We start from the raw sequence: 20,421 nt of genomic DNA, 5'->3' as shown, positions 1-20,421 counted from the left end.
TGCTTCCTGACTCCTGCTTCCTGACTCCTGCTTCCTGACTCCTGCTTCCTGACTCCTGCTTCCTGACTCCTCCTGACTCCTGGACTCCTGCTTCCTTCCTGACTCCTTCTTCCTGCTTCCTGACTTCCTGCTTCCTGACTCCTGCTTCCTGACTCCTGCTTCCTGACTCCTGCTTCCTGACTCCTGCTTCCTGACTCCTGCTGACTCCTGACTTCCTGACTCCTGCTTCCTGACTCCTGCTTCCTTCCTGCTTCCTGACTCCTTGCTTCCTGACACCTGCTTCCTGACTCCTGCTTCCTGACTCCTTCTTCCTGACTCTGCTTCCTCCTGCTTCCTGACTTCCTGACTTCCTGCTTCCTGACTCCTGCTTCCTGCTTCCTGACTCCTGCTTCCTGACTCCTTCTTCCTGACACCTGCTTCCTGACACCTTCTTCCTGACTCCTGCTTCCTGCTTCCTGACTCCTGCATCCTGCTTCCTGACTCCTGCTTCCTGCTTCCTGACTCCTGCATCCTGCTTCCTGCTTCCTGACTCCTGCTTCCTGCTTCCTGACTCCTTCTTCCTGACTCCTGCTTCCTGACTCCTGCTTCCTGACTCCTGCTTCCTGACTCCTGCTTCCTGACTCCTGCTTCCTGACTCCTGCTTCCTGACTCCTGCTTCCTGACTCCTTCTTCCTGACTCCTGCTTCCTGACTCCTTCTTCCTGACTCCTGCTTCCTGACTCCTGACTTCTGCTTCCTGCTTCCTGACTCCTGACTCCTGCTTCCTGCTTCCTGACTCCTGACTCCTGCTTCCTGACCCCCTGCGGCTCCATTAGAAGCTGTCTCAAAACTGAGCAGCGCGCCGTAACTTCACAATACAGAACTAACATCAACAACATAATAATAGAATAACACTAGTAAATCAAAACACTTACCGTAGTTCACAATTTCTGAAAAATAGATGAAAAAGTGGTGATGTGAAATGAATGCATGAGTGGAGAGGGATATTCTGCTAACATTCATCACGTTAAAACGCCACCAATTCTCAGGGGTCAGACTGTCTTCTACCACTAGAGAAGCTCTGAGTGATGTGAATCATCCCAATGGGGTCAGACTGTCTTCTACCACTAGAGAAGCTCTGAGTGATGTGAATCATCCCAATGGGGTCAGACTGTCTTCTACCACTAGAGAAGCTCTGAGTGATGTGAATCATCCCAATGGGGTCAGACTGTCTTCTACCACTAGAGAAGCTCTGAGTGATGTGAATCATCCCAATGGGGTCAGACTGTCTTCTACCACTAAGAAGCTCTGAGTGATGTGAATCATCCCAATGGGGTCAGACTGTCTTCTACCACTAGAGAAGCTCTGAGTGATGTGAATCATCCCAATGGGGTCAGACTGTCTTCTACCACTAGAAAAGCTCTGAGTGATGTGAATAATCCCAATGGGGTCAGACTGTCTTCTACCACTAGAGAAGCTCTGAGTGATGTGAATCATCCCAATGGGGTCAGACTGTCTTCTACCACTAGAGAAGCTCTGAGTGATGTGAATAATCCCAATGGGGTCAGACTGTCTTCTACCACTAGAGAAGCTCTGAGTGATGTGAATAATCCCAATGGGGTCAGACTGTCTTCTACCACTAGAGAAGCTCTGAGTGATGTGAATAATCCCAATGGGGTCAGACTGTCTTCTACCACTAGAGAAGCTCTGAGTGATGTGAATCATCCCAATGGGGTCAGACTGTCTTCTACCACTAGAGAAGCTCTGAGTGATGTGAATAATCCCAATGGGGTCAGACTGTCTTCTACCACTAGAGAAGCTCTGAGTGATGTGAATAATCCCAATGGGGTCAGACTGTCTTCTACCACTAGAGAAGCTCTGAGTGATGTGAATCATCCCAATGGGGTCAGACTGTCTTCTACCACTAGAGAAGCTCTGAGTGATGTGAATCATCCCAATGGGGTCAGACTGTCTTCTACCACTAGAGAAGCTCTGAGTGATGTGAATCATCCCAATGGGGTCAGACTGTCTTCTACCACTAGAGAAGCTCTGAGTGATGTGAATCATCCAAATGAGCTTTTATAGCTAAATCTGCTGCAATGCATCCTTTCTCACTGTTCTGAGATCTATAGCTTTTGCTGTACGATGTGTCCCTGTCTAAGAAAATGTTGTGGTTACCGTCAGGGTCAGGGTCAAAGGGCGGAGCCGTGAGGAAGTGTCCGTAGACGGTCTTGGTGACGGTCCCCAGGGAGTTGGAGGCCTGCAGCGTGTAGTTTCCATTATCGTAGTGTGTTGGGTTGAGAAAAGTCAGACATCCCTCCAGATAGTCCCGGTAGAAATCCATCTCTGTTCTGATGTATTCACTCTGCAGGATCTCTCTCTGTGTACAATCATGATTAGAATACGGTTTCATTTTTTTGTCCTTTTCAAAAGACCCAGACTCTTGACATCAGTGGTTCTGAATCCTGATTCTGGGGGAACCCCAAGGGGTGGCTGTTTTGGGTTTTCCCCAAGCATTAGTCGCCTGATTGATATAACTAACTCAGCATCAAGCCGTTGATTGTTTCAGTGAGCTGTGTAGTTCTGGGGTAAAAACTAAAACCTGCACCTCTTGTGGTCTCTAAGACCAGAATATGTACATGCTGCTTTACATATTAGAAATTAATAAAAAGGAATAAAATCACACCTGTTTGTGGTACCATCGCAGCGTCGGGTAGGGATAGCCTCTCACTGTGAACTCTATGCAGGTGTCATGGCGCCGCTCAGGCTCGGACAGTTTCAGGATGACTGGTGGAACTGGAAGGGGAGCAGAGGAAACTGAAGGTTTTGACACAGCATGGCTCGGACAGTTTCAGGATGACTGGTGGAACTGGAAGGGGAGCAGAGGAAACTGAAGGTTTTGACACAGCATGGCTCGGACAGTTTCAGGATGACTGGTGGAACTGGAAGGAGAGCAGAGGAAACTGTGAAGGTTTTGACACAGCATGGCTCGGCCAGTTTCAGGATGACTGGTGGAACTGGAAGGGGAGCAGAGGAAACTGTGAAGGTTTTGACACAGCATGGCTCGGCCAGTTTCAGGATGACTGGTGGAACTGGAAGGGGAGCAGAGGAAACTGTGAAGGTTTTGACACAGCATGGCTCGGCCAGTTTCATGATGACTGGTGGAACTTTAAGGGGAAACTGAGGACAGAGGAAACTGTGACGATTTTGACACACAATGGTGTCTTCTAACTTTAATTAATGGTTGGCCAATTCCACAAGCTAGATTTCACAATGCAAAACATTAATGATTTAAACACTGGGATGATTAAACACTGACATGATTAAAACACTGTTATGATTAAACAGTGATATGATTAACCACTGATATGATTCAACACTGATATGATTAAACCACTTAATAGACTAGTAGCTGGCTAGAGGACCGCTAGCCGTGGCTAATAAAGACTAGCAGCTAGTTATCTGGCTAGATGACCACTAGCCGTGGCTAATAAAGACTAGTAGCTAGTTTACTGGCTAGAAGACAGCTAGCCGTGGCTAATAAAGACTAATAGCTAGTTAGCAGGCTAGAGGACCGCTAGCCGTGGTTAAAAAAGACTAGTAGCTAGGTATCTGGCTAGAGGACAGCTAGCCGTGGCTAATGAAGACTAGTAGCTAGTTAGCTGGCTAGAGGACCGCTAGCCGTGGTTAAAAAAGGCTAGTAGCTAGTTATCTGGCTAGAGGACAGCTAGCCGTGGCTAATAAAGACTAGTAGCTAGTCAGTTGCAGGACAATATATATACAGTTCGTAGACAGATAGTGAGATTAGATGGATAACGGCTATTTACATGGGATAAGACAAAGACAGATACATGTCATACTGCACCGCCATCTTGGATCCCAGGTGGGACAACCACATATCACATAATAGCTAGGTGGACAACCTCATATCACATGATAGCTGGGTGGGACAACCACATATCACATGATAGCTGGGTGGGACAACCACATATCACAAGATAGCTAGGTATGACAACCACATATCACAAGATAGCTAGGTAGGACAACCACATATCACATGATAGCTAGGTGGGACAACCACATATCACATGATAGCTAGGTGGACAACCACATATCACATGATAGCTAGGTGGGACAACCACATATCACATGATAGCTAGGTGGGACAACCACATATCACATGATAGCTAGGTGGACAACCACATATCACATGATAGCTAGGTGGACAACCACATATCACATGATAGCTAGGTAGGACAACCACATATCACAGTTACATGATAGCTAGGTGGGACAACAACATATCACAGTCACATGATAGCTAGGTGGACAACCACATATCATATGATAGCTAGGTGGGACAACCACATATCACATGATAGCTAGGTGGGACAACCACATATCACATGATAGCTAGGTGGGACAACCACATATCACATGATAGCTAGGTGGACAACCACATTTCACAGATAGCTAGGTGGACAACCACATATCACATGATAGCTATGTGGACAACCACATATCACATGATAGCTAGGTGGGACAACCACATATCACATGATAGCTATGTGGGACAACCACATATCACATGATAGCTATGTGGGACAACCACATATCACATGATAGCTAGGTGGACAACCACATTTCACAGATAGCTAGGTGGACAACCACATATCACATGATAGCTAGGTGGGACAACCACATATCACATGATAGCTAGGGGGACAACCACATATCACATGATAGCTAGGTGGACAACCACATTTCACAGATAGCTAGGTGGACAACCACATATCACATGATAGCTAGGTGGGACAACCACATATCACATGATAGCTAGGTGGACAACCACATATAACATGATTGTGACGTAGAAGTCCGTCACTGGCCGCGGGCAGCATTTGGTTCTTTAACGCACACACATATTCATCACTCCTCCCTGCGCCATTATAAGATAAGTTATCAATGTGGGTCGACACACAAATTAACTTCTGTCTTGGTGCATGCATTTCACACTTGTCAATGTTCATATTTGAGAGATACAATAATTATTATACTTATCAATGTTGTGGATGAGCGCATTGTTTGTTTGTTCTGTTCCTCTCTCTCCTTCTCTGTAGCTTCCGGGTATGCTGGAAAAGGACCCGAGCTAAGGGAATTGGGTTGGCTTTATAGTGCCTGTCCCAAATGGCTCATTAAAGCATATTGAAAGATATTGTCAGTAGTGATGTAATGTTGTGATATTGTTTAAAACCGTGTTGCAATGTATATCCTTTAGTATGTTTAGTTCATGGAAAATGTAGGTTTGTATTGTTAATTGATTAATTAATTAGGGTTAATTGTTCTGAGGGGAGGGGCTAGCCCTACAAAAGGAGCCTCTCTTTCAGTCATGAAGAGGCAGTTTTGATTGAGCTGTGGATGGGGCAGCATTGTTTTTAAGCTGTCCCATAAGGTAGACGTTGATGGCCAATTTGTAAGTCGCTCTGGATAAGAGCGTCTGCCAAATGACTTAAATGTAAATGTACTGTTGTTTTTTGTTCCGGAATCACTTGTAAATAAACACCTTTGCACAGAAGAACTTTTGCGGTTCCGCCATCTTTTTATTTTGATAGAGGTTAGGTTATCCAGTTTAGCCTTCTGGCCTACTCTACGTGACAATGATAGCTAGGTGGACTACCACATAATCACATGATAGCTAGGTGGACAATCACATATCATATGATAGCTAGGTGGACAACCACATATCACATGATAGCTAGGTGGACAACCACATATCATATGATAGCTAGGTGGACAACCACATATCACATGATAGCTAGGTGGACAACCACATATCACATGATAGCTAGGTGGGACAACCACATATCACATGATAGCTAGGTGGACAACCACATATAACATGATTGTGACGTAGAAGTCCGTCACTGGCCGCGGGCAGCATTTGGTTCTTTAACGCACACACATATTCATCACTCCTCCCTGCGCCATTATAAGATAAGTTATCAATGTGGGTCGACACACAAATTAACTTCTGTCTTGGTGCATGCATTTCACACTTGTCAATGTTCATATTTGAGAGATACAATAATTATTATACTTATCAATGTTGTGGATGAGCGCATTGTTTGTTTGTTCTGTTCCTCTCTCTCCTTCTCTGTAGCTTCCGGGTATGCTGGAAAAGGACCCGAGCTAAGGGAATTGGGTTGGCTTTATAGTGCCTGTCCCAAATGGCTCATTAAAGCATATTGAAAGATATTGTCAGTAGTGATGTAATGTTGTGATATTGTTTAAAACCGTGTTGCAATGTATATCCTTTAGTATGTTTAGTTCATGGAAAATGTAGGTTTGTATTGTTAATTGATTAATTAATTAGGGTTAATTGTTCTGAGGGGAGGGGCTAGCCCTACAAAAGGAGCCTCTCTTTCAGTCATGAAGAGGCAGTTTTGATTGAGCTGTGGATGGGGCAGCATTGTTTTTAAGCTGTCCCATAAGGTAGACGTTGATGGCCAATTTGTAAGTCGCTCTGGATAAGAGCGTCTGCCAAATGACTTAAATGTAAATGTACTGTTGTTTTTTGTTCCGGAATCACTTGTAAATAAACACCTTTGCACAGAAGAACTTTTGCGGTTCCGCCATCTTTTTATTTTGATAGAGGTTAGGTTATCCAGTTTAGCCTTCTGGCCTACTCTACGTGACAATGATAGCTAGGTGGACTACCACATAATCACATGATAGCTAGGTGGACAATCACATATCATATGATAGCTAGGTGGACAACCACATATCACATGATAGCTAGGTGGACAACCACATATCATATGATAGCTAGGTGGACAACCACATATCACATGATAGCTAGGTGGACAACCACATATCACATGATAGCTAGGTGGACAATCACATATCATATGATAGCTAGGTGGACAACCACATATCACATGATAGCTAGGTGGACAATCACATATCATATGATAGCTAGGTGGACAACCACATATCACATGATAGCTAGGTGGACAATCACATATCATATGATAGCTAGGTGGACAACCACATATCACATGATAGCTAGGTGGACAACCACATATCACATGATAGCTAGGTGGACAACCACATATCACATGATAGCTAGGTGGACAACCACATATCACATGATAGCTAGGTGGACAACCACATATCACATGATAGCTAGGTGGACAATCACATATCATATGATAGCTAGGTGGACAACCACATATCACATGATAGCTAGGTGGACAACCACATATCACAGTCACATGATAGCTAGGGGGACAACCACATATCACATGATAGCTAGGTGGACAACCACATATCATATGATAGCTAGGTGGACGACCACATATCACATGATAGCTAGGTGGACAACCACATATCACAGTCACATGATAGCTAGGGGGACAACCACATATCACATGATAGCTAGGTGGGACAACCACATATCACAGTCACATGATAGCTAGGGGGACAACCACATATCACATGATAGCTAGGGGGACAACCACATATCACATGATAGCTAGGTGGACAACCACATATCACAGTCACATGATAGCTAGGGGGACAACCACATATCACATGATAGCTAGGTGGGACAACCACATATCACATGATAGCTAGGTGGGACAACCACATATCACATGATAGCTAGGTGGGACAACCACATATCACAAGATAGCTAGGTGGACAACCACATATCACATGATAGCTAGGGGGACAACCACATATCACAAAATAGCTAGGTGGACAACCACATATCACATGATAGCTAGGTGGACAACCACATATCACATGATAGCTAGGTGGACAACCACATATCACATGATAGCTAGGGGGACAACCACATATCACAGTCACATGATAGCTAGGTGGACAACCACATATCACATGATAGCTAGGGGGACAACCACATATCACAGTCACATGATAGCTAGGGGGACAACCACATATCACAAAATAGCTAGGTGGACAACCACATATCACATGATAGCTAGGGGGACAACCACATATCACAGTCACATGATAGCTAGGTGGACAACCACATATCACATGATAGCTAGGGGGACAACCACATATCACAGTCACATGATAGCTAGGGGGACAACCACATATCACATGATAGCTAGGTGGACAACCACATATCACATGATAGCTAGGTGGGACAACCACATATCACAGTCACATGATAGCTAGGGGGACAACCACATATCACATGATAGCTAGGTGGACAACCACATATCACAGTCACATGATAGCTAGGGGGACAACCACATATCACATGATAGCTAGGTGGGACAACCACATATCACAGTCACATGATAGCTAGGGGGACAACCGCATATCACATGATAGCTATGTGGGACAACCACATATCACAGTCACATGATAGCTAGGGGGACAACCACATATCACATGATAGCTATGTGGGACAACCACATATCACAGTCACATGATAGCTAGGGGGACAACCGCATATCACATGATAGCTATGTGGGACAACCACATATCACAGTCACATGATAGCTAGGGGGACAACCGCATATCACATGATAGCTATGTGGGACAACCACATATCACAGTCACATGATAGCTAGGGGGACAACCGCATATCACATGATAGCTATGTGGGACAACCACATATCACAGTCACATGATAGCTAGGGGGACAACCGCATATCACATGATAGCTATGTGGGACAACCACATATCACAGTCACATGATAGCTAGGTGGACAACCACATATCACAGTCACATGATAGCTAGGGGGACAACCACATATCACATGATAGCTAGGTGGACAACCACATATCACATGATAGCTAGGTGGGACAACCACATATCATATTATAGCTAGGTGGACAACCACATATCACAGTCACATGATAGCTAGGGGGACAACCACATATCACATGATAGCTAGGTGGACAATCACATATCATATGATAGCTAGGTGGACAACCACATATCACAGTCACATGATAGCTGGGTGGACAACCACATATCACATGATAGCTAGGTGGACAATCACATATCATATGATAGCTAGGTGGACAACCACATATCACAGTCACATGATAGCTAGGGGGACAACCACATATCACATGATAGCTAGGTGGACAACCACATATCACATGATAGCTAGGTGGGACAACCACATATCACAGTCACATGATAGCTAGGGGGACAACCACATATCACATGATAGCTAGGGGGACAACCACATATCACAGTCACATGATAGCTAGGGGGACAACCACATATCACATGATAGCTAGGTGGGACAACCACATATCACAGTCACATGATAGCTAGGGGGACAACCGCATATCACAGTCACATGATAGCTAGGGGGACAACCACATATCACAGTCACATGATAGCTAGGGGGACAACCACATATCACATGATAGCTAGGTGTACAACCACATATCACATGATAGCTAGGTGGGACAACCACATATCACAGTCACATGATAGCTAGGTGGCCAACCACATATCACATGATAGCTAGGTGGACAACCACATATCACATGATAGCTAGGTGGGACAACCACATATCACATGATAGCTAGGTGGACAATCACATATCATATTATAGCTAGGTGGGACAACCACATATCACATGATAGCTAGGTGGACAATCACATATCATATTATAGCTAGGTGGACAACCACATATCACAGTCACATGATAGCTAGGTGGGACAACCACATATTACATGATAGCTAGGGGGACAACCACATATCACATTCACATGATAGCTAGGTGGACAACCACATATCACATGATAGCTAGGGGGACAACCACATATCACAGTCACATGATAGCTAGGGGGACAACCACATATCACAGTCACATGATAGCTAGGGGGACAACCACATATCACATTCACATGATAGCTAGGTGGACAACCACATATCACATGATAGCTAGGTGGGACAACCACATATCACATGATAGCTAGGTGGACAACCACATATCACAGTCACATGATAGATAGGGGGACAACCACATATAACTGTCACATGATAGCTAGGGGGACAACCACATATCACATGATAGCTAGGTGGGACAACCACATATCACATGATAGCTAGGTGGACAACCACATATCACATGATAGCTAGGTGGGACAACCACATATCACAGTCACATGATAGCTAGGTGGGACAACCACATATCACATGATAGCTAGGTGGGACAACCACATATCACATGATAGCTAGGGGGACAACCACATATCATATGATAGCTAGGTGGGACAACCACATATCACATGTTAGCTAGGGGGACAACCACATATAACATGATAGCTAGGTGGGACAACCACATATCACATGATAGCTAGGTGGGACAACCACATATCACATGATAGCTAGGTGGGACAACCACATATCACATGATAGCTAGGTGGGACAACTACATATCACATATCGTATCTAGATTGTTTTGTGCTCTATGTGGCCCGGGCATTAGTGGTGCACTATAAAGGGAATATATAGCCATTGGGTCCTGGTCATTAGTAGTGCACTATATAGGGAATAGGGAGGATGTGTCCTGGTCATTAGTAGTACACTATATAGGGAATAGGGAGGATGTGTCCTGGTCATTAGTAGTGCACTATATAGGGAATAGGGAGGATGTGTCCTGGTCATTAGTAGTACACTATATAGGGAATAGGGAGGATGTGTCCTGGTCATTAGTAGTACACTATATAGGGAATACGGAGGATGTGTCCTGGTCATTAGTAGTACACTATATAGGGAATAGGGAGGATGTGTCCTGGTCATTAGTAGTACACTATATAGGGAATAGTTGTTCGCATGCACATATATACACCAGTGGATTGAAACCTACACTGTTCAGTTGGGAATGATAACCATTGGAACACACACACACGTGGATTGAAACCTACACTGTACAGCCAGCTGGATGGAAGCGTTGGTCATTCCCACTAGGTTCTCTGCTATGCAGGTGAGCAGGAAGCCGTTGTCGTCTCGACTTACGTTGACTAGCGTCAGGTTAATAGAATGGATGTTGGGCCAGTAGACATTAGACTAGAGACGGAGAGGAGAGGAGAGGAGAGGAGAAGAGAGAAGAGAAGAGAAGAGAAGAGAGGAGGGGAGAGGAGAGGAGAGGAGAGGAGAGGAGAGGAGAGGAGAGGAGAGGAGAGGAGAAGAGAAGAGAAGAGAAGAGAAGAGAGGAGAGGAGAGGAGAGGAGAGGAGAGGAGAGGAGAGGAGAGGAGAGGAGAGGAGAGGAGAGAACAAGGCATTAGACTACCATACACATTAGTCTCTCCCTCTCTACCTCTCGGTCTCTCTACCTCTCGGTTTCTCTACCTCTCGGTTTCTCTACCTCTCTACCTCTGTACCTCTCTACCTCTGTACCTCTCTACCTCTCTACCTCTCTGTCTCTCTACCTCTCGGTTTCTCTACCTCTCGGTCTTTCTACCTCTCTACCTCTCGGTCTCTCTACCTCTGTCTCTCTTCCTCTCGGTCTCTCTTCCTCTCGGTCTCTCTACCTCTCGGTCTCTCTACCTCTGTCTCTCTTCCTCTCGGTCTCTCTTCCTCTCGGTCTCTCTACCTCTCGGTCTCTCTACCTCTCGGTCTTTCTACCTCTCTGTCTCTCTACCTCTCTGTCTCTCTACCTCTCTGTCTCTCTACCTCTCTGTCTCTCTGTCTCTGAATGCTTTGCTATGAAAACCCAACTGACATTTACTCCTGAGGTGCTGAGCTGTTGCAGCCTCTATAATGAACATTTGACCCTCCTGGTCATCTATAAACATCTTGAAGAACGATCTGGTCTTCATGGCCATGTACTCTTATAATCTCCACCCGGTACAGCCAGAAGGGGACTGGCCACCCCTCAGAGCCTGGTTCCTCTCTAGGTTTCTTCCTCGGTTCCTACCTTTCTGGGGAGTTTTTCCTAACCACCATGCTTCTACATCTACATTGCTTGCTGATTGGGGGATTAATGCTGGGTTTCTCTATAAGCACGTTGTGGCATATGCTGATGTAAAAATAAATACAAATACAATTGATTGACTGAGGAGAGAAGAGGAAAGGAGATGAGCGGAGAACCCAACATTAGACTATAGTACATGTTAGTCTGGAGAACTAGTGGAGATGAATAGGGTTGGTGGACATTAGACTACAGTACACTTTAGACTGGAGAACTAGAGGAGATGAATAGGGTTGGTGGACATTAGACTACAGTACACGTTAGACATGGAGAACTAGAGGAGATGAATAGGGTTGGTGGACATTAGACTACAGTACACGTTAGACATGGAGAACAGGAGGAGATGAATAGGGTTGGTGGACAATAGACTACAGTACACTTTAGACTGGAGAACTAGAGGAGATGAATAGGGTTGGTGGACATTAGACTACAGTACACGTTATTCTGGAGAACTAGAGGAGATGAATAGGGTTGGTGGACATTAGACTACAGTACACTTTAGACTGGAGAACTAGAGGAGATGAATAGGGTTGGTGGACATTAGACTACAGTACACTTTAGACTGGAGAACTAGAGGAGATGAATAGGATTGGTGGACATTAGACTACAGTACACTTTAGACTGGAGAACTAGAGGAGATGAATAGGGTTGGTGGACATTAGACTACAGTACACTTTAGACTGGAGAACTAGAGGAGATGAATAGGGTTGGTGGACATTAGACTACAGTACACGTTAGACTGGAGAACTAGAGGAGATGAATAGGATTGGTGGACATTAGACTACAGTACACTTTAGACTGGAGAACTAGAGGAGATGAATAGGGTTGGTGGACATTAGACTACAGTACACTTTAGACTGGAGAACTAGAGGAGATGAATAGGATTGGTGGACATTAGACTACAGTACACTTTAGACTGGAGAACTAGAGGAGATGAATAGGGTTGGTGGACATTAGACTACAGTACACTTTAGTCTGGAGAACTAGAGGAGATGAATAGGGTTGGTGGACATTAGACTACAGTACACTTTAGACTGGAGAACTAGAGGAGATGAATAGGGTTGGTGGACATTAGACTACAGTACACGTTAGACATGGAGAACAGGAGGAGATGAATAGGGTTGGTGGACAATAGACTACAGTACACTTTAGACTGGAGAACTAGAGGAGATGAATAGGGTTGGTGGACATTAGACTACAGTACACGTTATTCTGGAGAACTAGAGGAGATGAATAGGGTTGGTGGACATTAGACTACAGTACACTTTAGACTGGAGAACTAGAGGAGATGAATAGGATTGGTGGACATTAGACTACAGTACACTTTAGACTGGAGAACTAGAGGAGATGAATAGGGTTGGTGGACATTAGACTACAGTACACTTTAGACTGGAGAACTAGAGGAGATGAATAGGGTTGGTGGACATTAGACTACAGTACACGTTAGACTGGAGAACTAGAGGAGATGAATAGGATTGGTGGACATTAGACTACAGTACACTTTAGACTGGAGAACTAGAGGAGATGAATAGGGTTGGTGGACATTAGACTACAGTACACTTTAGACTGGAGAACTAGAGGAGATGAATAGGATTGGTGGACATTAGACTACAGTACACTTTAGACTGGAGAACTAGAGGAGATGAATAGGGTTGGTGGACATTAGACTACAGTACACTTTAGTCTGGAGAACTAGAGGAGATGAATAGGGTTGGTGGACATTAGACTACAGTACACTTTAGACTGGAGAACTAGAGGAGATGAATAGGGTTGGTGGACATTAGACTACAGTACACGTTAGACATGGAGAACAGGAGGAGATGAATAGGGTTGGTGGACAATAGACTACAGTACACTTTAGACTGGAGAACTAGAGGAGATGAATAGGGTTGGTGGACATTAGACTACAGTACACGTTATTCTGGAGAACTAGAGGAGATGAATAGGGTTGGTGGACATTAGACTACAGTACACTTTAGACTGGAGAACTAGAGGAGATGAATAGGGTTGGTGGACATTAGACTACAGTACACGTTAGACTGGAGAACTAGAGGAGATGAATAGGGTTGGTGGACATTAGACTACAGTACACGTTAGTCTGGAGAACTAGAGGAGATGAATAGGGTTGGTGGACAATAGACTACAGTACACTGTAGACTGGAGAACTAGAGGAGATGAATAGGGTTGGTGGACATTAGACTACAGTACACGTTAGACTGGAGAACTAGAGGAGATGAATAGGGTTGGTGGACATTAGACTACAGTACACGTTAGTCTGGAGAACTAGAGGAGATGAATAGGGTTGGTGGACAATAGACTACAGTACACTGTAGACTGGAGAACTAGAGGAGATGAATAGGGTTGGTGGACATTAGACTACAGTACACTTTAGACTGGAGAACTAGAGGAGATGAATAGGGTTGGTGGACATTAGACTACAGTACACGTTAGTCTGGAGAACTAGAGGAGATGAATAGGGTTGGTGGACAATAGACTACAGTACACTGTAGACTGGAGAACTAGAGGAGATGAATAGGGTTGGTGGACATTAGACTACAGTACACTTTAGTCTGGAGAAGTAGAGGAGATGAATAGGGTTGGTGGGCATTAGACTACAGTACACGTTAGACTGGAGAACTAGAGGAGATGAAGAGGGTTGGTGGACATTAGACTACAGTACACTTTAGTCTGGAGAACTAGAGGAGATGAATAGGGTTGGTGGGCATTAGACTACAGTACACGTTAGACTGGAGAACTAGAGGAGATGAACAGGGTTGGTGGACATTAGACTACAGTACACTTTAGTCTGGAGAACTAGAGGAGATGAATAGGGTTGGTGGACATTAGACTACAGTACACGTTAGACTGGAGAACTAGAGGAGATGAATAGGATTGGTGGACATTAGACTACAGTACACTTTAGACTGGAGAACTAGAGGAGATGAATAGGGTTGGTGGACATTAGACTACAGTACACGTTAGACTGGAGAACTAGAGGAGATGAAGAGGGTTGGTGGACATTAGACTACAGTACACTTTAGTCTGGAGAACTAGAGGAGATGTAGAGGGTTGGTGGACATTAGACTACAGTACACTTTAGTCTGGAGAACTAGAGGAGATGAATAGGGTTGGTGGGCATTAGACTACAGTACACTTTAGACTGGAGAACTAGAGGAGATGAACAGGGTTGGTGGACATTAGACTACAGTACACGTTAGACTGGAGAACTAGAGGAGATGAATAGGGTTGGTGGACATTAGACTACAGTACACTTTAGACTGGAGAACTAGAGGAGATGAATAGGGTTGGTGGACATTAGACTACAGTACACTTTAGACTGGAGAACTAGAGGAGATGAATAGGGTTGGTGGACATTAGACTACAGTACACATTAGACTGGAGAACTAGAGGAGATGAATAGGGTTGGTGGACATTAGACTACAGTACACTTTAGACTGGAGAACTAGAGGAGATGAATAGGGTTGGTGGACATTAGACTACAGTACACTTTAGACTGGAGAACTAGAGGAGATGAATAGGGTTGGTGGACATTAGACTACAGTACACGTTAGACTGGAGAACTAGAGGAGATGAATAGGGTTGGTGGACATTAGACTACAGTACACGTTAGTCTGGAGAACTAGAGGACATGAATAGGGTTGGTGGACATTAGACTACAGTACACTTTAGTCTGGAGAACTAGATGAGATGAATAGGATTGGTGGACATTAGACTACAGTACACTTTAGTCTGGAGACCTAGAGGAGATGAATAGGGTTGGTGGACATTAGACTACAGTACACTTTAGACTGGAGAACTAGAGGAGATGAATAGGGTTGGTGGACATTAGACTACAGTACACGTTAGTCTGGAGAACTAGAGGACATGAATAGGGTTGGTGGACATTAGACTACAGTACACTTTAGTCTGGAGAACTAGAGGAGATGAACAGGGTTGGTGGACATTAGACTACAGTACATGTTAGACTGGAGAACTAGAGGACAGGAGATTAGATTATTAAGGTGATCTGTGTGTGTGCCTGGTTACATGTGTGCTTCCATCCGTCCGTGCCTATGTCTGTATGTCTCACCAGGTGTGTGTATGTCTCACCAGGTGTCTGTATGTCTCACCAGGTGTGTGTATGTCTCACCAGGTGTGTGTATGTCTCACCAGGTGTGTGTATGTCTCACCAGGTGTCTGTATGTCTCACCAGGTGTCTGTATGTCTCAACAGGTGTCTGTATGTCTCACCAGGTGTGTGTATGTCTCACCAGGTGTCTGTATGTCTCACCAGGTGTCTGTATGTCTCACCAGGTGTGTGTATGTCTCACCAGGTGTCTGTATGTCTCATCAGGTGTGTGTATGTCTCACCAGGTGTGTGTATGTCTCACCAGGTGTGTGTATGTCTCACCAGGTGTCTGTATGTCTCACCAGGTGTCTGTATGTCTCAACAGGTGTCTGTATGTCTCACCAGGTGTGTGTATGTCTCACCAGGTGTCTGTATGTCTCACCAGGTGTCTGTATGTCTCACCAGGTGTGTGTATGTCTCACCAAGTGTGTGTATGTCTCACCAGGTGTGTGTATGTCTCACCAGGTGTGTGTATGTCTCACCAGGTGTCTGTATGCCTCACCAGGTGTGTGTATGCCTCACCAGGTGTGTGTATGTCTCACCATGTATTTATATGCCTCACCAGGTGTCTGTATGTCTCACCAGGTGTGTGTATGTCTCACCAGGTGTGTGTATGTCTCACCAGGTGTGTGTATGTCTCACCAGGTGTCTGTATGTCTCACCAGGTGTGTGTATGTCTCACCAGGTGTCTGTATGCCTCACCAGGTGTGTGTATGTCTCACCAGGTGTGTGTATGTCTCACCATGTATTTATATGCCTCACCAGGTGTCTGTATGCCTCACCAGGTGTGTGTATGTCTCACCAGGTGTGTGTATGTCTCACCATGTATTTATATGCCTCACCAGGAGTCTGTATGTCTCAACAGGTGTGTGCATGTCTCACCAGGTGTGTGTATGTCTCACCAGGTGTGTGTATGTCTCACCAGGTGTGTGTATGTCTCACCAGGTGTGTGTATGTCTCACCAGGTGTGTGTATGTCTCACCAGGTGTCTGTATGTCTCACCATGTATTTATATGCCTCACCAGGTGTCTGTATGTCTCACCAGGTGTGTGTATGTCTCACCAGGTGTGTGTATGTCTCACCAGGTGTGTGTATGTCTCACCAGGTGTCTGTATGTCTCACCAGGTGTGTGTATGTCTCACCAGGTGTCTGTATGTCTCACCAGGTGTGTGTATGTCTCACCAGGTGTGTGTATGTCTCACCAGGTGTCTGTATGTCTCACCAGGTGTGTGTATGTCTCACCAGGTGTGTGTATGTCTCACCAGGTGTGTGTATGTCTCACCAGGTGTCTGTATGTCTCACCAGGTGTGTGTATGTCTCACCAGGTGTGTGTATGTCTCACCAGGTGTGTGTATGTCTCACCAGGTGTCTGTATGTCTCACCAGGTGTGTGTATGCCTCACCAGGTGTCTGTATGTCTCACCAGGTGTGTGTATGTCTCACCAGGTGTCTGTATGTCTCACCAGGTGTCTGTATGTCTCACCAGGTGTGTGTATGTCTCACCAGGTGTCTGTATGTCTCACCAGGTGTGTGTATGTCTCACCAGGTGTGTGTATGTCTCACCAGGTGTCTGTATGTCTCACCAGGTGTCTGTATGTCTCACCAGGTGTCTGTATGTCTCACCAGGTGTGTGTATGTCTCACCAGGTGTGTGTATGTCTCACCAGGTGTGTGTGTATGTCTCACCAGGTGTCTGTATGTCTCACCAGGTGTCTGTATGCCTCACCAGGTGTGTGTATGCCTCACCCGGTGTGTGTATGTCTCACCATGTATTTATATGCCTCACCAGGTGTCTGTATGTCTCACCAGGTGTGTGTATGTCTCACCAGGTGTGTGTATGTCTCACCAGGTGTGTGTATGTCTCACCAGGTGTGTGTATGTCTCACCAGGTGTCTGTATGTCTCACCAGGTGTGTGTATGTCTCACCAGGTGTCTGTATGCCTCACCAGGTGTGTGTATGTCTCACCAGGTGTGTGTATGTCTCACCATGTATTTATATGCCTCACCAGGTGTCTGTATGCCTCACCAGGTGTGTGTATGTCTCACCAGGTGTGTGTATGTCTCACCATGTATTTATATGCCTCACCAGGAGTCTGTATGTCTCAACAGGTGTGTGCATGTCTCACCAGGTGTGTGTATGTCTCACCAGGTGTGTGTATGTCTCACCAGGTGTGTGTATGTCTCACCAGGTGTGTGTATGTCTCACCAGGTGTCTGTATGTCTCACCAGGTGTCTGTATGTCTCACCAGGTGTCTGTATGTCTCACCAGGTGTCTGTATGTCTCACCAGGTGTCTGTATATCTCACCAGGTGTGTATGTCTCACTAGGTGTGTGTATGTCTCACCAGGTGTGTATGTCTCACCAGGTGTGTGTACGTCTCACCAGGTGTGTGTACTTCTCACCAGGTGTGTGTTGATGGAGTGTAGTCCAGCGACGGTCCAGTCGACTTCGGGGAGGGGAGCTCCTGACCCATTACAGCTGAACGTTACATTACTACCCTCTATCATCATCAGGCTACTGTTGTGGCTTACACTGATCTCTGGTACGTCTGGAGGAGTAGGAGACAGGGAGAGAGAGAGGAGACAAAGACAAAGAGAAAGAGAGACATAGAGAGAGAGAGAGAGAGAGAGAGAGAGAGAGAGAGAGAGAGAGAAAGACAGAGACAGAGAGAGAGACAGAGAGAGACAGAGAGAGACAGAGAGAGATTGAGACAGACAGAAAAAGACAAAGAGAAAGAGAGAGAGACAGACAGACAGATAAACATTTCCTCATGTATGCTACCTATATCCCCCACTAGAATCCCCATGCTTTAATGAAGACTGATTTCCCCCTCCAGGATGGAGAAGCTATCATTTCCAGGCCCAGTGACATGTACTAGTCTGTGGTGACCTAAATGCCAGAACTGGACAAGAACCTGACACCCTCAGTACACAGGGGGACAAACACCTGCCTGGAGGTGACAGCATTCCCTCCCCCATATGCCCCCCGAGACACAACTTAACCAACAAAAATGGGTCACAACTCCTGCATCTCTGTTCGATGCTGGGTATGTACATAGTCAATGGTAGGCTTCGAGGGGACTCCTATGGTAGGTAGACCTATAGCTCATCTCTTGGCTGTAGTACTGTAGACCAGTTTATCACTGACCTCAACCCAGAGTCTCTCAGAGCGTTCAGTCAGCCCACTAACACCCCTATCAGATCACAGCAAAATCACATGTACTTGAAAAGAGCAATACTCAATCATGAGGCGGCAAAGGAACTGCATAATATTAAGAAACATCATAGATGGAAGGAAAGCAGTGTAGAAACCTGCCAAAATACAATCAGGCAACAACACATTCAATCCCTTTCGATGATTTCCTGGACAAAACGTTCCACTGTAATAGTGAAGGTGTAAACTTGGCAGTAGAAAACGTTCCACTGTAATAGTGAAGGTGTAAACTTGGCAGTAGAAAACGTTCCACTGTAATAGTGAAGGTGTAAACTTGGCGGTAGAAAACGTTCCACTGTAATAGTGAAGGTGTAAACTTGGCAGTAGAAAACGTTCCACTGTAATAGTGAAGGTGTAAACTTGGCAGTAGAAAACGTTCCACTGTAATAGTGAAGGTGTAAACTTGGCAGTAGAAAACCTAAACAGTATATTTTACCTCTCAGCTTCCCTATCAAATCTAAAAATTTCAAGCAGACAATCTAAAAATAAAAACAATGACAAATGGTTTGATGAAGAATGCAAAAACATAAGAAGGAAATTGAGAAACCTGTCCAACCAAAAACATAGAGACCCAGAAAACCTACAGAGTCTACTTCTTGGCTATGGTGAATCACTAAAACAATACAGAAATAGACTAGTAATTTGTAAGTCGCTCTGGATAAGAGCGTCTGCTAAATGACTTAAATGTAAAAATGTAAATGTACTAGGGAACAGCACCTCAGAAATCAGTTCAATGTAATGAAGAAACCAGAGAATCTAACATCAACCTCAGTCAATCAGCTCTGGCATCTTCCTCCAATATTTAGAACCAAGGACTCATTAACCCAATCCACAAAAGTAAAGACAAATTTGAACCCAATAACTACAGTGGGATAAGCATCAACAGCAACCTTGGGGAAATCCTCTGCATTATCATTAAGAGCAGACATATACATCAGTGAAAACAATGTAATGAGCAAATGTAAAATTGCCGTAGGACAGACCACGTATTCACCCTGCACACTCTAATTGACAAACAAATGAACCAAAACAAAGGCAAAGTCTTCTCAGGCGAGGCGGCAGGTAGCCTAGTGGTTAGAGCAACCGAAAGGTTGCAAGATCGAATCCCCGAGTTAACAAGGTAAA

At 45.0% G+C, this 20,421-nt stretch overlaps 1 protein-coding gene across 1 annotated transcript in view; it reads right to left on the bottom strand.

Moving 5' to 3' along the window:
- Positions 1-2,016: 2,016 nt before the first annotated feature.
- LOC135532947 (NT-3 growth factor receptor-like) overlaps positions 2,017-20,421 on the bottom strand; it is a 61,133-nt gene continuing 42,728 nt past the window's right edge. Inside the window, exons 5-8 of the mRNA XM_064960374.1 lie at positions 18,486-18,631; positions 10,911-11,052; positions 2,665-2,774; positions 2,017-2,358 (exon numbers count right to left, since the gene is read on the bottom strand). Coding sequence (XP_064816446.1) covers positions 2,017-2,358; positions 2,665-2,774; positions 10,911-11,052; positions 18,486-18,631 — 740 coding nt within the window. The remainder of the gene's footprint in view (positions 2,359-2,664; positions 2,775-10,910; positions 11,053-18,485; positions 18,632-20,421) is intronic.

This window comes from Oncorhynchus masou, unplaced genomic scaffold (assembly GCF_036934945.1).
Source record: "Oncorhynchus masou masou isolate Uvic2021 unplaced genomic scaffold, UVic_Omas_1.1 unplaced_scaffold_2127, whole genome shotgun sequence".
Taxonomy (NCBI): Eukaryota; Metazoa; Chordata; class Actinopteri; order Salmoniformes; family Salmonidae; genus Oncorhynchus; species Oncorhynchus masou.
Note: the sequence above shows the minus strand (reverse complement) of the source record. Positions and strands in the feature narration are given on the sequence as shown.